At 43.8% G+C, this 19,280-nt stretch overlaps 1 protein-coding gene across 2 annotated transcripts in view; it reads right to left on the bottom strand.

Annotated features, from left to right (window-relative positions):
* Positions 1–19,280, bottom strand: part of LOC128340098 (sterol 26-hydroxylase, mitochondrial-like) — a 32,915-nt gene that overhangs the window by 11,389 nt on the left and 2,246 nt on the right. Inside the window, exons 2-6 of one of the 2 annotated variants that reach the window (XM_053284857.1) lie at positions 14,583–14,773; positions 9,874–10,073; positions 9,418–9,615; positions 7,551–7,714; positions 4,210–4,376 (exon numbers count right to left, since the gene is read on the bottom strand). In XM_053284857.1, the coding sequence (XP_053140832.1) occupies positions 4,210–4,376; positions 7,551–7,714; positions 9,418–9,615; positions 9,874–10,073; positions 14,583–14,773 (920 nt within the window). The remainder of the gene's footprint in view (positions 1–4,209; positions 4,377–7,550; positions 7,715–9,417; positions 9,616–9,873; positions 10,074–14,582; positions 14,774–19,280) is intronic. The other variant, XM_053284858.1, reaches the window with a different exon arrangement.

Genomic DNA, 19,280 nt, shown 5'->3' on the forward strand with positions numbered 1-19,280 from the left:
CTAGTCTGGTGTTTGCGGGCCACCTCCAGCCTCAGAGGCATTATGCCTCTCAATACCAGTTGCAGGGGAGCAATGGCAGGATAGGGGGCATGCCCTCACCTCTTGCCTGTGGGTTCCCCAGAGGCATCTGGTGGCCACTGTGTGAAGCAGGATGCTAGACTAGATAGGCCTGGGGCCTGATCCAGCAGGGCTGTTCTTATGAAATCCTGAAACTTTATAAATGTAGTGACCAGTCTCCCCCTCCCTCTAAAGAGTTAACAGGAAGTGAACCCCTGTCTTGACTGACAGGCTGGCGACCTACAGGGTTCAACCAATCAGTCCAACAGGTGGGTGGGGCATGAGAGCTGCAGGGGGCGCGGATTCTGGGAATAAGAAAGAAAGTAGGAGCAGAGAGTGCAGACTCTCATGAGGTTGGATGCCTCATGGCTTGATTCTCATTAGGAGTTTGGTGAGTCAAGGAAAGGGGAAGCCAGGACTTTGTGGGTTCAGGAACCCAGCTTAGGGAACAGTTTGTGTAGTCAGACTTTGCGTCAGGAAATTTATTTTGATCTGTGTGGGTGCTTTGCGTTTCCTAAATATCTGTTATTTGCAACTAAGTAAATTTTAAAGTGTGCCACCCCTGCATTATCGAGGCGCTTTTGAAGTATTATTGTAACCAACTAATTATTTTTGAAATGTTTCTAAAAATCTAAAAGCCTCAGGCGGAAACAGTTTGTTGTAAGTGAATAAAAGTTTCCCCCCCTTGTTTTTTTACCATTTACAGCCTCCAAGGGTGGTTATTAACCCCGCAAGAGAAAAGGGGGGAGGCAGAAGGGGAATTTTTCTGATGTAAAATGCATCTCAAAGGAGCGTGGCTAAATTCACAATTAACTGCACATGCAGACAGATGCCTGGGGAGAACCACTAGTTTTATTCCTGCCTACTGGCAAGGGGAAGCAAAGTGAAATAGGGATTGCTAGTCACCCCAAACCCTGTTGGGAAAGACTTTCTATAGAGGTGGCTTGGTGGCAGCGAGATTTACCCTACCAGAATATTTTCTTTTTCTTTCTGGGTTTTGAAAAGTTAAAGGGTTAAAAAAACACAAAAAAAACCAGCCAGTCTGCATCTCAGAGCACAGGACAGGGATGACTCGGCACTAAAGTCTCCCTCTGTTGCAGAACTGGTTTAGACTGGTCAAGGAGATAATCCAGTAACCTGGCCTGAGTCAGGAAAGGAATTTTCCACGACCCACAATCCACTATAATAAACAATTAGTGTCTCTGTTTCTATTAGGGGTGTGCACAGACCGCAGTCCACAGATCGGTCTGACCTGCAGTTCCGCGAACCTGTTTGGCCCAACTGTGAACCTGTCTGATGGTTTGAGGGCTGGTGCGGGTGGTGCACTGGGGTGGGGGAAAACAAGCATGTCCTTACCAGCATTACCACCACTCCAGGCAGCTTCCTGCTGTGGCAGTGCTCCCCCTAGCAGCGGTGGAGCGGTGGCACTCACCTGGCCATACGTGGGCTGCTTGGTAAGGATGTACTTATTTCCTTTTAAAGGTGCTGCTTGCCAAGGCCCCCCACCCCACCCCACCCCCCACATGGCCCTCACCAGCCCTCAAATTGCTGGACCAGTTCGCAGTCAGGCCAAACTGGGTTGAACTGGTTTGCGGAATTCATGAACCAAATTTGGATCGACTCACAGATTGCGTTCTGCACACACCCCTAGTTTCCATATCTTCTCTCTCACTTAACTATAATAATTATAAAACAAATATTTTTTCTTAATTGCTTTGGAATACTCCCATCCATTGCAACACCACACCAACATCTGAAAGGGCATTACAGTGATAAATAGGCACATTCCAAGGCAGTAAAGAAAAGTCATTTATTTATTATTTATATTTCTAAGAGGGAGTCTGAAGATCACTCTTTTTTGAGGATTCTATATTCCTGAATGCTTCTGAATATCTGGATTTTTTTCCAATGGCTGGAATAGCCTTGTCACGAGGGGGAGTCTGAAGATTACCTTTTGAGGACTGAACATCTGGGCTGAATGCTGAAGAAAGGTCTTTGGAATGAAGGTCAAATCCTTAGTGCCTAGTCTCTGATTCTATCTCATTCCATGCTTATTTTGTGTTTTATGTTACATATAATTGAATGACATTTGGTATTATCTCCAGACAGCTTTTTCATATTTGAGGCTCTCTGCAAATACTGTAAACAAAGTGGATAGAGAAATTCCTGAGAATTCTTATCCAACAGCATCAAAGCTCCTGTGAAACCTGGTGTTTAAAATTAGGGAAATTAGGGGAAAATTAATTAAATTAGGGAAATTAATGTAGAATTCCTGTATAAATGTTCCTTCAAATATAAATATAAATACACACACACACACTTTTTTCTTTCTTTCTTATTATTCAATAGTACAGTTATAGAGATTCATGATTTTCTTAGTATTTGCATTTGATTAACTTGGTTGATACTGATACTGGAATAGTAGCAATTTAACGTAATTTAATATAATTGTAATGGTTATTATTTTTTGTATTGTTTCTGTAAATTCCCAGTAAAATTAGCTTTTACTATTGGGTTTTTTGTTTGTTTTTTCTCTCTTTAATGAGAAAATATTTGAACAGAAGCGTACCTGTTTCATATACCAGGAAAATGGGATGGGTAAGAAAAAGACAGGGAAAGGAGATGATAATGGAGATGACTCTGAAGGTGCTAAAGGTCAAAACCAAAAAGATGGCTTACAAGTTTCTCGAGATATGATTTCCCTTTCCCAATTATGAGAAATCTTTGCCACAGAATTATATAGTGCCACTGAGAAGACTACTCAGCAAATTGAGCAGAAACTAGACTCTTTTCAGTCAGAAGCGAAATCCAGATTTGATGTAGTAGAAAAGAAAAGAGTTGACCATGATCAGCTTTTAGGTATGATGGCAGAGACCCAGAAGGAATTGATAATCGAGAAAACTGTGTAAGAATTCTGTGGTGTGGGCGAAGAGGTAGGAAAGGAGAATTTGGAAAAGGAGATTGAAGCTCTTCTTCTGCAATTTTTGGATCTTGATCTGGAAGACTCCCTTGATATCCGAGAGATCTATAGGGTGAACTCTAGGTATGCTCAAGAAAAGAACTTTCCAAGAGATACAATGATAAAATTTGCAAATAAAAGGACCAAGGAAGCAATCTTTCATGCACAAAGAGATTCTCTGCTGAAACTTGAAGGCAAACAGATTGAAATTCTGCCAGATGTTCCTTTCGATATTTTAAGAAAACGTCGGGAATTAAAATTTTTGACAGTCATTCTTCAGAAATGAGGGATTAAATACAGGTAGGCAGTATCTTTTTGTTTGGAAGTTTTAATGGATCGAGGGAAGGTACAGATATACACGACTCAAAATGCAAAGTGCCTACTGGTTTCTCTAAATGTGACAAAAACTTCAACTGTGCCAGATAAATCCCCAGAGGGGGACTAATCTGAAGATTTGGAACAGGACCAAGCTTCGGCTTTTTAGAAAGAAAGAGAAAGAATAGGTCAGGTCAAGATAATATTAATTACTTAGAACCATGGGTGAATTAAAATATTTAATGCTAATGTTAATGGCCTGAATAGCCAGTTTAAAAGGAAAAAAATCTTTTTGAAATTGAAAAAAGAAAAAGCAGACATAATTTGCCTTCAAGAAACTCACATTAAGACAAGCAATGCCAATTTACTGGACTGTAAATTTCTTGGCCAAAGTTATGTAGCCTCCGGGGATAAGGGAAAGAAAACAGAGTGGTGATTTATATCAAGAATTTGTCATGGATCTTGGAGGAACAAACTCAAGATAAAGCCGGCATATATTTATTTATTTCAAATATGGAGAGGTTAGGACTGAGGGTCTTTGACTCTCATTATTTCTTCCCTGCATCTGAAATAAAGCTACCATTGGACACTCTTGCTTGTATTAACATTTGTCTCAAGACAGTGCTGTATCTCCTCCACTATTATCTTCCCATTTCTTAGCATGGGATGCTAGTCTGCTGATGTGCTCTTCACTCTTTCCTCAGCCCCTTCTTCTCTCCTGACATTCTCCTTCCCTCCCTCTGCTCTTTTTAAAGAAGTATTCAACATTCTTTGCTTCCAGCCTGCCCTCATATTGGTCAGATGAAGATTCCATAACAACCTCGTTCTGACCAAGATTTTACAAGGGCATCCCTCCTGACACAGAAAAGGCAAACTACCTCAATGTTTCTTTGATGATAGCTTTTAACAGGGGCATCCTGGTGAGATCTTCAGCTTTGGGGATCTGACCTTTGGGTACTACACCCACAACTTCTAGGAACAATGCGTCCTGAATCGCTGTGTCTTTGGAAAGATGGTAGAGAGTCCATGCCAGTGTGTTGGATGTCTAGGGAAAGAAACAGATGATTAAGCAGGAATGAAATTTAAAAGTAACTGAGAACTAGAGCCTTTCCAGACTGCCAGCTTTAGTGCGGGAGGAAGTGGTCTAACATTGGATGACTTAGGATGAGAGTAGTCAAAGCAGAAATAAATGGAAATAAACATTTTCAGGCATAATTTGGAGTAAAGCTGGGGATGTTCATAATTTTATATCTTATGATGTTTGGCTATGGTTCCTTATGTTTTTTCTAAGCAGTGATTATTCATATTGCATGCTCTCCCTGCCATCCTTCTGGCCCATTTTTGGCCAATGGGGTTGCAGAGGGGGTGGGTGTCCTTCTTCCTTCTTCCTATTTAAGTGCACAGGTAGAGAAGGAACAGGTATGTGCACAGGTGTGGTGGAGACCCTGCATTTTTAAAAAACCTCTGCTATTTAAAAAACAACAGCATAAGAGTGTGACTCATTTTTAAAGAAAATTAATTTGCTGTGTGTCTTGTGCCAGGCTGCCACATGTCTCTATTGCCAGTTACAAGGTGGGTTTTTGTTTTGTTTTTTAATGTAAAGGTCAATGGAAATTTTGAAAAAAAATGAGTTGGAAAGGGCTGACCATGGAGCTCTGAAACCAGGCACAGTTGTAGCCCAGGGTAGTAGGATATTGTGTACTAAATTTGAAGCTAATCAGTCAATTGATTTATTTTAAATATTTTTTTTAGACAGGGAAGCTATTTCATTTTTTAAAAACTGCCCTGTTGATCTTGTGCAAGACTGCATCTTATGATTTATTTTCTGATTTTCCATTGATCTCTATGTTAAGAAAAAACAAACTTGTAGTGGCTATAGAGACATGTGGCAGCTTTGTGCAAAACCCACAGCAAATAAAAATTTTTTTAGGAATCAGCCAGGCTTTTCGGGAAAGAAGAATTTTTTAAATTAAAGGGGGGAAAGAAGTGAATGAACTGAAGTTGACTCCAGGACACAGGGAACAAGTCTGCCTGGAGTACTATGAAGTCAGCAGACACTCAGCAAAGCCACTTTCCATCTCATCTTGATCCTCTTTCTCCATGGGGTCTCTCCACACATCAGAATCATACTCTGAAGAATGATGGAGTATCTCAGGAAAACGTTTTAGAAAGTGCAACTATTTTTGGATGCAGATACTCCAAGTTATGCTCCATTCGTAACCGCCTTGGGGTTATCTTTTTAACGGAAGGCGGTATATAAATGCAAAAATAAATAAATAAAATAAATCAATAAGATAAAACCTGAATAATTCTGCTTGCTATATATGAACAGTACTGAGCTGTCTCGGTATAGAATTTTGGCTAAATCCTGCTCTCATATGAACGCACCCCAGGCTTCAGTGTGCAGAAGCCCTGTGTGGGAAAGCTCCAGAAAGCCATTTTGTCACGGCTTCTTTATCTCTCGCACTAGAGACAAACCTACTTTCCATTCACTCTCCTCAGACAAACTCACCTATTTTGAAGGGGCATTTGTGCATATGCTATTGTAATACCTGCAACTGATCTGCAAACATGCACATTTTTGCACACTTGCATGTTGCTCAGAATCTGCCAGGTCTGAGCAACGCAGCCCTGCATCAGCCTTTGCATTAAGTGCAGGGTTTCTGTGCATTTGTGCCACCTGATATGTGAATAGTGTGCCCATTTGCTCCCTTGGGGGGTGGTCTTGCTTTGTACAGGGACATCGTTATGCTGTAAATGTGCACAATTATACTGCTATGTTGTTATTCACTGTTAGTGTGCCTGTGCAGGACATTCCCTAACCTTTGATGACAAAAGGGTTTCAAACAGCAGTTGGGATTTATGGGGTCAGAAATTAAAAACAACTACTCTGAATTACATTACTGGTATAGCTAGCTCAGTATTCTTTCTCCGGCAATGGGCAGATCCAGATCTCAAAAAGGAGCTCACAGTACAGGATAACTATTAACAGAGTTTCTCCCCGCCTCTGCCATTCTTTTTCAGTCTTGGGGGTGGGGCAGTCTTAAAGCTTAGGGATAACCTCTGATTGGGATGACAGTTAACTTAAGCATCCTATCTTATAGTTCCTAAAATCCCTATTTTACAGCCTTTTAAAAAAGTCATTCCTATTTTACAGGCTTTTTAAAAAGGGTTTATTAAAACTAAATTGGATGAAGAGTACTCCACAGATCAACAGTGCATTCCTTAGAAAAGTATTCTGTTCATTTTAAGTTCTGAGGCAGGCTCCACCGCTACAGTTCGAATTACATGCATTTGGTAGCCAAGACTGGATGTCCTTTTTAGGGGGACAGATCTGGGAAGGAAGGTGATTTGAAGCAGCTCATTCAGGGATACAATTCCCCATTATTTCGGCCTGCAGGTCTTTAACAAGAAAAAACAGATTACCTTAAAATGTTTTACAGTACAATCCTACACATGCATACTCAGAAGTAAGTCTTGCTGCATTCTTACTTCCATGTAAGTGTGCACAGTATTGCAACCTCAGGGAGAAATTTCAACAGTTTGGAGCAATTAGTGAGGTGCTACTGGGAAGGTTCTTTTCCCTCCCCCATATGAGGAGGTAGCAAAGAGGGGAAGCAGCCTAAAACAGAGCAACTATCTCCTTCCTTTCTTCTCAAGTCTGTCCCCTATGTTTATTGTGCACAAGAAGAGAAACACTTGATCCAAGTATACCAGTGCAGGGAACTTGTACCCCTAGTGCAAGAGACACACCAGCTGTCCTGTGGAGTCGCAGAACCTCCCCTTTCTGCTATTGGTGATATAATTTGCAAAATGGCAACTGCAGTTAAGGAAGAGAATGTTTTGGCCTGCAAAACCGTGTGGATGAGGTGGACTATATAGGCAAACAGCAGACAAGGAGCTGTAGGGAAAGTCAGGCAAACATCTAATAAATGTCAATATCCCATGGCCAAATAATAGAAGTACAGGATCTCCTAATTATTGTCTCCATTTTCAGTGGGGATGGTCCAGTGTGCCACCTCTGCAGATCCAAGGCCCTGGGAACATCTGACACCACCGAGATCTGAAGCCAAATCCTTCATATCCACAACTAAGAGCTACTCAATGCTCTTGCTACTGCAGAACAAGATTCTTGCCAATAAGTACCTTAACTGCCCCTGGCCAAAGCCAATGAAATCAGGGTTTCAGCCATCATCCCACAAGGAAAGAAGGAACATACTGTGTCCACGCCAGCCATGAGCAACTCGGCCACACTGCCAGACACTTCCTCAATGGTTAGTTTCCCATTGGATAGCAGGTAGGTCAGGTATGCACCTTTAGGACCTTCTTCTTTCTCCAACTGAGCTGAGATTTCCTCCACCCGTTTATCAATCAGATTCCTTCCTGAGAATTGAAGGATCACAGAAGATGCCTTGAATGCAGATGCCAAACCTAGTGGGAGCAGTTAGATCTTTCCAGCTCATGGAGGTGGACTAAACTTTCCTGACTTCATCACACTCCCTCCAGCAGATGTAATGCTTTCAAGATAGCAGGAGCCATAGTTAGGGGGAAAGCCATAGTTGGGGAGGGGGAGCCATAGTTAGGGGTCAAGGAACCAAATCTAGAGAACTACAGGGATGCAGAGGGAAAAGGAAGAACAGAAGGGAAGGTTGCACATGTTGAAGTTGGGTGAACGACTGATAAATCTTGAAAGAAAACAGAGGCAGAGGAACCCCTTTGGGTGGGTGGAGGACACATGTTTGCCCTGCCTCCAGATCATCTGGCTAGGGTTTAACATGTGAAGGAGCTCAAGTTCAGTGGCACATGCTTTGCAAAAGGTCCCCAGTTCATTCCCTGGCATTTCCAGATAGGGCTGGGAATGATCCCTGTCTGAAAACCCTGGAGAGTCACTGCCAGTCAGTGTAAACACTGAGCTAGATGGACCAATGGCAACTTCATATGTCATAAGGGATGAACTAATCTTGGTAGCTGGGCATGTGATATAGAGTCCTGTCCCTCTGACTTCCCAAAACTACTGCAGTTCATAGGGCAGAGACCGTCTTCCTCCCTTTGACTACTATCAAGTCATACCTGCATAACAGGAAGCTGGTAGGAGAAGGGAAACAAGGCTGGCTACCCACAAATATAGGAAAACTAGAAATTGGAGTATATTCTATAAGCCCTCCACCCTCAGGACAGGCCAAGTGGAAGGGATAGGTATGCAGGTTTGATGCCTGTCCCTGTTCATATATTCATTTTAAAACATTAATATGCAGCGTTCTCTTCCATGCATATGGCACCCAAAGTGGCTTGCAAACCCAAATAAAGACCTACCTTCCACAATGAAATGACAACTCTCCAAAAAAAACAACCCCCCCCCCACAGCAATGTAAAAGCCAAGTTTTAAAATGCACACCTAAAAGCAATTGACATAGAGGCGCTTCACACGACACGTGTGAAGTGTCTGGCGGGGTTCTGCGGGGAGAGCGGACTTAGCCCGCTCTCCCTGCAGACGAGCAGCCGCTCGTAGCTGGGTGGCTGGATCAGCCGCCCACACGGCTGCCGGCTCATCATGGAGCCGGCCGGGGCTGCGGGGATCGGGGGCCACGCAGCCCCCAGAAGTTCCAGGATGCCCCATGCAAGCGTGCGGGGCATCCCAGAGAGAACCCCAAGTCCGGAAGAGACTTGGGGGGAGAGGCCCCCCATGACCGGAGAGACCCCCAAGACCCCCAAGTGGGTCAAGCATGCTGCGACGACACACAAACAAAAAACCCCAAGGTTAACGGAGTGGTCGCTCTGTTCACCTTGTTTAAGGGGAGGGGGATTTAAAGAGGCTAGCTGCCAGGAGCCATGTGGCTCCCATTGCAGCACATGATTGCCCCAAAGCGGGCCATGTGGCTCCCTCTTTCTGAAACAGCCAAGTTTTCACCTTTTAACAGGAGACCAACAGTGGAAGCAGTGGTGGCCTGACCCAGCTCACCAGAGAGAACATTGCACAGAGTGGGTGTCAGTACGGAGGAAGCCTGACCCTGCCTTCAAAGGACAGGATACAGGACAGGGCTTCCCTCACAGCCTTACACCATTGGTAGGCTAGGTGCTGTTCTTACCAAAAGCAAAGATGGTATCCCAGCTCTCCAGGTAGCGATTCCAAAAAGGCAGCAGCTCCCGGGTCCACTTGGGCAAGACATTAACAAAAACAAAGTTCTTAAACATAAGGCCAATAGAATTTATGAAGTTCTGGGTCTTGGCAGGTATCTGCTTTTGCAGGCAGCCAATGCGGGTCTCAAAGAGAATGTAGGAAATGCCTAGAAGGGATGGAACAGGAGAGAAGGAAAGAGGTAATTTGGAGAGAGGACAAAATGACTGGTGGTTTCCAGGTATGTGAGCATTGCTTGGCCGAGAATTACATAGTGAGCTGCCACACAGATAATCTGAGGCAGCTGTAAAGGCAGGATTCCCCCCCACCCCACCCCACCCACGGAAGCTGCAGTATATATCCAAAACATATACTCAGCAGAACCACTTCCCATACCACCCTCCCCTCACTTCCTGTCTGCAAATACCTTCCAGGGCAAATCGGTAGAGCTGGTTGGCAACATCCTGAACGACCATCCCACAAGGACTCTTCTCCCTCTCATGCTGTAAGTGCACTATCAGGTCAGACACCACCTCGTTGATGGCAGGGGCATACAGCACAGCTTCCGAAGGCCTCAGCATCCTCTTGTTCAGCATCTGCCGCAAGCAATGCCAACGCTCCCCTTCCCTGCGGAGAGAAGAGGTCAGCTCACTTAAAGCGACACTTAAAGTGAACCAGGCTGACACCAAAAACTTCTCTCTTGCACCCTGGGAGTGGTGGAGCTGGAGACAGGATGCTCCCCACTTGAGCCACCACTCCAGGACAATCCATGTCTGAAAAGATAAAAAGCTTACTGTAGGAAGGCTCATGGCACGAACATGACACATCACACTTGAAATAGCCAGAGAGCTCCTTGCTTGAACCCCTTGACTAGAAGCTGCTGTAAACCAGATAGAAACAAACAAAATGGGAGGGGAAAGCACAGATCTCAGACCATCACTTTTGACTTTAGCATGTCCAGGATTAAGAAGTCTCGTTTGAAATAGCTTTGCATGGACCAGTCCTCTGCTGAACTTTATTAGCCCCTGTTATTGGACGGTGTGGTTCATAGCGAAGAAGGCTTTCTCTTAAATACCCAGGGCCCGAACTGTTTAGGGCTTTATAGATTATAAGCAAAACCTTGTATTTTGCCCAGAAACATATCGGCAACCAGTGTAGATCTTTTAAGATAGGAGTAATATAGTCTCTCCGAGATGACCCAGAGACCAACCTGACTGCCGCATTCTGGACCAAATGCAGTTTCTGGACTACGTACAAAGGCAGCCCCACATAGAGCGCATTGCAATAATCAAGTCTGGAGGTGACCAGCAGATGTACCACTGTTCTGAGGTCATTTATCTCAAGAAACGGACGTAGCTGGCGTATTAGCCAAAGCTGATAAAAGAACACCTCTGGCCACTGCCTCAACCTGGGACACCAGGGAGAGTTTTGTGTCCAGAAGCACCCCAGACTGCATACCTGTTCCCTTTGGGGGAAGTGTGACTCCATCCAGAACTGGCAGATCAAAATCATATCCCGAGTTACGACCCCACAAAATAAGTACCTCCATCTTATCTGGATTCAGCCTCAGCTTGTTATCTCTCATCCAGCCCATCATTGCCTTCAGGGAGGTTATGCCTTCTCCTGATGAACTTGACATGGAGAAAAAGATTTGGGTGCCTCCCACCTGCAACCCCTTCAGACGCTCCAGAAGGATACTATGGTCAATAGTATCAAAAGCCTCCAAGAGGTCCAAAAGGACCAACAGAGTCACACTTCCTCTGTCAATTCCCAATTAGAGATCATCCATCAGGCCGACCAAGGCAGTCTCCACCCCATAGCCCACCCGAAAGCCGGTCTGAAACAGGTCTAAATAATCAGTTTTATCCAAGACTTTCATCCAAGTTGGGAGGCCACCACCCTCTCAATGACCTTGCCTAACCATGGAAGCTTGGAGACAGGCCAGTAGTTGCTCAACTCTGAGGAATCAAAGACGGGCTTCTTCAGAAATGGTCTAATAATTGCCTCCTTAAGACAAGGAGGCATCCTGCCCTCCCTCAGAGAAGCATTTATGATCTCTGCCAGGCCTTCTACAACAATCTCCCTGCCAGATAGTATTAGCCATGCCAGTTAAAAACTCCCAGTTTTACATTGACTAGGGGCAGCAAAAGTGTATACAGTTGCCCCTTGCCACCATTTTTTAAAGCAGCACCGGAGGGGGAAACACGGTGGGGAAGCTAAGAGCACCCTCCCCACATCTTAAAGCCACCCCCACCCCCATGTTCGAACTGGTTCCAACACGGGGTTCCCGAACCTGTTCGGCATTCCTTGAATGGAACACCGAACCGGTTCATGCACATCCCTACAGCCTACAACTCCCATAATCCCTGGCTATTGGTCACTATGGCTGGGGATTACAGGAGTTGTAGTTCAAAAATAGCTGGGGATCCAAAGTTAAGCAGGCCTGCATTAGAGAGATCATGAGTCAGGAGTAAAGAGGTGGTCCCAAGCAATGTAGGGCTTTATAGAGCAGGTCAAGAATGCTTCACTATGCTTGCAAGGCAACAGGAAAGTGCTGGAGCACTGGTGATATGTGCTTCCAATGTGCCACCCCATTAGATGGGAAGGAACCATGTTCTCCTGCATCAGCTGAAGCTTCACAACAATATGCTGGGTGACACCCAACACAATGCACATTTCATTGGTATAACTTTTGGATTATGAAGGCATGCAGCCCATGCCAACATCTGCATTGGATTAAGAACGGTTTCAGCTTTCCTAGCAGACAGAGCTGGTTAAAAAAAAACTAGGTCACCATGGCACCATCACATGGGATTTGTAATGTTGCAATCAATCCAGAAATGCCCCAAGACTGTAGAGCTATCCACACTATGTTCAGCACCTGTACCAGAAGTGTATAGTGCACACAGGTACAATTATTCACAAGTTATGTTGAACACAGGTACAGTAGTACACTTCCTATCTGTACTATGCACTGCAGGGACCTGTATCCAACTTCACTTTTAAAATGAACACAGTGTTAATAGTTACAGTTCAGGGCCACTAGTTGGCTCTGTGTAGGGAGAGGGGAAAGGTACAGAAAGGGGAAATAAAAGTTAGTTTCTATTCATTTTATGTCAATATGGTGTCCAGGTTTTTCGTTATCTCCACATGGTGTCAGAGTGTGTACAGTTTCCTCAGAGTAACAGCAAAGCGGAAAGGGCAGTCCAATCAGTAAAGTGCCTGTTGTCCAAGTCTCTGGATCCCCACCTTGCCCTGTTGGCATATCGATCAATGCTCTTGGCTAATGGGTTCAGCCCTGCGGAGCTGGGGTTTTGCTTCTCAGATTACTCCCAAGTGGCCTGATTTCCAGCCTCTGGGCACAAGATAAACATTACAAAGATTCCCAAAAGAGAGCCTATGACAAAGGGCACAATCCCCAGCAGCTCTGAAGCCAGGAGATTTAGTCTGGCGAAGGACTTCCATAAAAAAGAGACAGTACAAGGGAATGCAATGATCCCTCAATCCTATTTTATTGCAGTCCCAGCTGGTATTATTCGTCGTAACTGAGCACACCTTGTCTTGGTGGGAGATTCATCAGTGTCTCCAGACACAACCTCCAGGATTTCTGAGAGACTATAGCCCGATTCAGACATTATGCTGTACGAGTGTACAGATGTCTGTACACTCGTACATGTGTTTGTGTGAATGACTGTGCCTGTGCTCATTTTAAAAACTGAACCCAGATACAGGCCCTTTCTAATGCATGGTACAGATAGGAAATGTACTTCTATAATGTTCAGCATAACATGTGAATGACTGTACCTGTGTACAGATCTGTACCTGTGAATACTACACTCATTGTGAGTGTTGAGCATAACATGTTAATAGGCCTTATGTAACATCTGTAAGCCCACAGGATACCTAGTCAATAGGGCAGAATAACCCCCTGACAGGATGCCGAGGTTTCAAGTAGTCTACCTTGGCCTCACAGGACTCTACAGTATATAGTGTCCTATATTTTTCATATAAATATTTTTCATATAAATGGGGAAAAATAGTTTGGGATGCTTTGTTTGTTGAATTATTACTCCACCTTCTCAGAATGGGGGATGTGGTAACAGTTGCTTATAGTGTCCTATATTCAGTTGGCTTGTCTGCCAGCATTTTACAGTCAGTTTAAGGCCAGGGTGGGTCCCCCCCCGGCTTTATATTTGTCTATCATAACTGTCAGAAAGTTCCACTGGGCTTTTTCAAGAGCACGCTTTAATGCCTTTCCTTCAGCTGTATTAATGGGGAGATTTCAACATCTACCCCTGGAGGCTCGCTTGTGCCCTTGTGGTTCGGGTGAACCTGAATCAATCGCTCACATTTTATTACGCTGTAGATTCTACAGTAACATTAGATGTCATTTGATTCTGCCACTTCTTTCTAGGTTTCAACATCAATCAGATGACTTTCTGGTGAAATTTTACTTGAAGATAACGTACTTTGCATCTCTCATGTTGTAGCAAAATTTTGTTACATCGCAATTAGAATTCATAGTTCATTGATTGATGCGAAAGTTAATGAATGAGTTAATGATGAATGCTGGAATTTATTCTTTGTGTTGTTGTTTTGTTTTGGCCATTGGCTGTAAACAAAGTATCTATCTATCTACACTTTCTTGTATGGACCACAAACAATTAAAAAGCCTGTACAAGTGTCTTGTATTTTTCAATAAATATGTTTCATATAAATGGGGGAAAATAGTTTGCGATGCTTTGTTTGTTGAATTATTACTCCACCTTCTCAGAACGGGGGATGTGGTAACAGTTGCTTATAGTTCAGGCCCACTAGGAGGCACTGTGCAGAGAGAGGGGAAAGGTTTGGAAAGGGAAAATAAAAGTTTCCGTTTGAGCTCAACATGGTATCCAGGCTCTTTGTTAACTCCACACAGTTATTCATACAAAAACATGCACGAGCATTCCGACATATGTACACTCGTACCACATAATGTCTGAATAGGGCTTGTGATTCGGAGAGAATGATCTCCAGAGACAAGATCCTCACACTTGGACCTCGTTCAGCAGCAATGGGACTCTGTGCTCACCAGGGACAGAAGACTAGACTAGCAGGATCCCAAAGTCACTCCAGTCCGGCTACCTCTGTACTCACTCCGTCAGAGGCCCATATGCGAGGCCCCGCATGTTCCGATGCTCCTTCCAGAGAGCCATGTCACACCTCATGGGGTACTTCCCCTCCTGCCGCATCATCTTCTCCATGATCTCAGGAGAGGCAATGCTCACAGAAGTCTCTCCACCCATTGAGCTTCTCCATAGGGGTCCATAGGTCTTCTTGAATATTGCCTGGAATAATTAACAAGAAGGGGTGCAGGAGAGAGAAGCGGGGGGGGGGAGATTTGCAACCTGTAAGACAAGCTGCTTCAGAGGCTACCCTCTATCCTCCTCCATTATGTGTAAAAACACAACACACCTAAGATAGGTTAGGCACTGTTCAAAAACAAAAGCCACACCATCACAGGTGCTTGCTGAGAATGCATCAGAGTAAGTCTGGGGAGCGGCAGTGGCACTGCGGAAGAGATGGCAAGGAGGTTTAGTAGTGTGGTGCCCTTTCCCCCTTTTTGCACTTGTAGGATTATTTTATACACGTCTTATATGCATACATAGAGAGAGTTTCATTTTGAACTTTTGTAACCTTAAACTTTTGTAACCCAGAGATCTTGTTTTTCACTGAAGACCGTGCATCCCTGTACTCATATTCTGAATTTTACATTTTTGTGCCAATTAGTATAGCAAGGCAAAAATAAGGTTTACTTGAAAACATACTCTCTAATCATCCACCTGAGATAGGGAGGATGGGAAGATGTGTAGCCAAGGACAATATCGTGATTAGAATATACTTGGCACATGGTCCAGTGTTTGGGTCTTACACAGACTACTGATAAGGTATACCAGCAGCCCCTTCCCAGGTGGTGCTTATGCATTTTGTAAGAGTATAAGAAAGACAGAAAAACAGCCCAGGAATTTGAACCTCAGTGTAGACCTGGAGTCCTAGAAAGATGCGACACCCCAGCTGGCTTTAAGTGGGTCCATCCGCCGTTGTTATCTGGGGTTCCTTCCTGATGAGCAGCAGGGATGTATGACGTATCTTTTGTTCTGTAATTCTCTTTAAATATTATTTAGCTCCATCTAATAAAACATCCTTAGCATTTACACTGGTCTGAGCTTACTGCCTCCGAATCCCAGAACCTGTTGGACCAGAACCTGCTGGCCACCGGTGCCAATACAGAAGCATCTAGACTTACTAGAGGGTGAGAGGGGATAGGGTGTATATGTAGGTGAGTGTGACTGTATAGGGAGATGACTGGCAAGAACATGGGATCTCATTCATTAGGCATGTTCACATGAGCATTAACTGGGTACATAAGAACAAATCAGCTGCCATATACTGATTCAGGCCATTGGTCTATCTAGCTCAGTATTGCCTACACAGACTGGCAGTGGCTTCTCCAAAGGTGCAGGCAGGAGTCTCTCTCAGACCTATCTTGGAGATGCCCGGGAGGGAACTTGGAACCTTCTGCATGCAAAAAGAAGAAGAAAAGAACAAGAAAAGAGTCCTAACCAGTTTGGGGGTCTGTGAAGCTCCCAATTTTTAATCATCTGAGAGGTGAAAAACAAGTTATGAGGCTCCAACAGTGATAATCAGCTGGGCTCCTGCTGGGTAGGAGAGGTTTTCCTTCTCCCGCATTCAGCAACCAGGTACAGCTGCTGAGTAGGACGGAGCCCTCCTACCCAGCAAGAGGCTGACTATCACTGTTGGTACCTCCTACCTTGTTTTCCCCTCACAGATTATAAAAAAACCAGGAGTGCACATAGCTCCAAAAACTAGGTAGGACAAGAGTCCTACCCATTTAATGCTCATGTGAACGAGCCTTTTAATTCTATAGTCACCATTAGTAATGCTACCCCACACTAAAGCATGCACTAAATGAAAAGATCCAGCCTGTTCTCTCTTTCATGCACACCAGCAATTAACTGTGCAGGCAAAACTACAGCTTAATGAATTACATTTGGGTACTCTTGTTCTTTCTGTTTTATTCTTTGCCTTTTTCTTGCATACCTTTTAAGATGTCTATGAATGAAACATTTATGGGAGCTGCTTTGAGGGCCCTGTGGCAAGGTTGTAGCCCCTACAAGCACTGGACACCATCACTCAAAGCAAAATGAGCAACCAACTTTCCCTACCCCCACCCCATCCTATTCACACTTCCAAGCAAGTCCCATTGCACTTCTATGGGACTTACTTCTGAATAAGCATGCAGAGGATTAGGCCGCACAAGTAGGTCCATATTCTGAAAAGTCCTCCACAGTTTTTAGCTGCATGGTTACCTTTTCCCCGTGAAAGTGTTGGCCCAGCTTACCAGCCCCTTTATCTGTTGTAAGGAAGCCTATGTAAGGGTAAGTGAAATAGTCACATATTTTATCCCTGGTTTTACTCCACACCCCTCTTTCTTTTGTCTCCCTTGTGTTGATTTCATACCGTGAGCCCCTTGGGCAGGGGCTCCTAGTCGATGTAAAGCGCCATGCACATGAATGGTGTTTTAGAAATACTACTGCTTAACCCTGTAGTCTGACCAAACTTCACTGGTTTGTCACAGCCTATTGGAGCCGTGATGGAATGAAAGATGCTCAACACACATGACTGGCAGTCATTATCCGCCCAGCTTCTTTGAGGTTAGGAGCGCGCATCCTTTTGAGCTAGATCTAGCTCCACTCGGCAGAATGGAAAGGTGGTTTTTCTCTGCTATATCAAAAGAGCAGAGTTTGCTTATTCCTGCAACATTTCAAGTCATTTTAAAGAGATGACAGCCTTGGAGTTCAGCTGTGCATATCCCACTGAAATAAAAATAAAAAGGAGTTGCTCAAGAACCCCACCTTGCACACAAAAAATGACGTATAGATGGTATCTGACACCAAAAAAATTGGCATTAATGTATAAAAATGTTTCAAACAAATGTTGGAAGTGTGGACATTTTGAAGGCACATTTTTTCATATGTGGTGGACCTGTGGGAAGGCTAAAGCTTATTGGGATATGATATATAATGAATTAAAGAAAATATTTAAAATGACATTTCCTAAGAAGCCAGAATCCTTCCTGCTGGGAATAACACAAGGTGCAATTTCTACAACCAATTTAACATTTTTTATGTATGCCTCCACGGCGGCTAGAATTATATATGCACAGAAATGGAAGTCTAGTGAACTGCCTTCAAAAAAAGACTGGCTGATAAAAATTTTGGAATATGCGGAGATGGCAAAACTTACAGCACTATTAAGAGATCAAAACTTGGAATGTTTTAAAGAAGATTGGAAACCATTTTTGTTGTATCTAAAGAATTACTTTCCTACTATGGACTTGACAGCAGGGTTTGAAATGTAGTATAAATCACAGGTTGGTTAGATTAATTAATGTTTGTAAGGGTTTGAACTTATGTTTCGAATTATTATCATAGCAAGGGTAAATTTTATAGTTGTTGATTCACGAAGAAATGTGAGCAGGAAGTCCACCTTTTATGTGTGTATTTTTAATGAATGATAATATTGTTATTGTTAAAATCAATAAAAATTGAATTTGCAAAAAAAAAAAAAAAAAAAGAACCCCACCTTGCACAAGAAAGCTTCCCAGTGCATTATGTTATTTATTGTTCAGTTTTTATACCGCCTTTCAAAAGTTCACACCAAGGCAGTTCAAAATACAATAAAACTCCATAAAAAGTCACATTTAAAAGCTTAAAATCAGTTAAACAGTAAAAACCATGCCCCCTTCCCCTCAAAAAACAACACCACAAAAAACACCCCACCATAAAAAAGACAAACAGAAGCAGGAGAGCTGAGAGACCTGGCCGGCAGCTCCTAAGGGAGCTGAACAAATAAAAAGGACTTTCGTTGTTTTTTAAGCAGCCCCAGGTGTCAAAGAGCGGACATCTGGATACAAAGAGCATTGTATCCAAAAGCTGCAGCTCCAGAGAAGCAAATCAGTGACAGACCTGGAAACTCAAGCTTTCTGTTGTTTGCCCTCCCTTGTCTTGTATTCAAAATCCTGAACTCTAGCCAAGGGCAGTTGAAACCATTATTAGGCAAGCTTTTGAACTTGGGGAAATTTTCACTCTCCAAATCATTTCATCACCCAGCTGAACTTGTCTGAAGTTCTGAATGAAATAAGGAACTAGGAGTCCACTTTCAGTCTAGGCTAGGGTGTGCCCTCCCTCGAGCACTCTCCCGTGCCTGTCAGTAGGTACTCTGAACGCAGTGGAGGTGAAAAGGTTTCGCTGGGGCATGAGAATGTTTTGTCCCTGCTTTGTAAGAAGGAGATAGCCTCTGGATTGATGTCATGAGACAGAGACGGCATCATGGGGCAGCCATTCTTGCCTCTCTCGTCCCTTCCACACAGGTCCTTGGTCCTTGCCAGCACAGCTCTGTGTACCATTATCACTTAAGTGCTTCCACACACCACCTGCTTTGTCTGCAGTTGGAACTCTTTGTTCATTCACTTTTGGACAGAACATCCAGTGGAGAGCAAACAGGAGAGCCTATGTTTTCTCAGCAATCCTACTGTTTCCCCATCCCCCAGACCAGATTGGTCGCAAATCTTTTGCCTAGAAACACAATGGCAATGGCATCCCTGTCCAAGTATGGACAGGTAAAGTGAGACTGAGATGCACCCACACACCTGCAGCATTTTGGATATACAGCGGGGTGGAGGCCGGGGCCATAGAGAGGACTGCAGGAAGGAATCTCTTTCCCAGGTTTTGCTTAAAGTTCCGTAGCAGCAGTGAGAAGGCAACCCACAGG

This window comes from Hemicordylus capensis, chromosome 1 (assembly GCF_027244095.1).
Source record: "Hemicordylus capensis ecotype Gifberg chromosome 1, rHemCap1.1.pri, whole genome shotgun sequence".
In the NCBI taxonomy this organism is placed as follows: Eukaryota; Metazoa; Chordata; class Lepidosauria; order Squamata; family Cordylidae; genus Hemicordylus; species Hemicordylus capensis.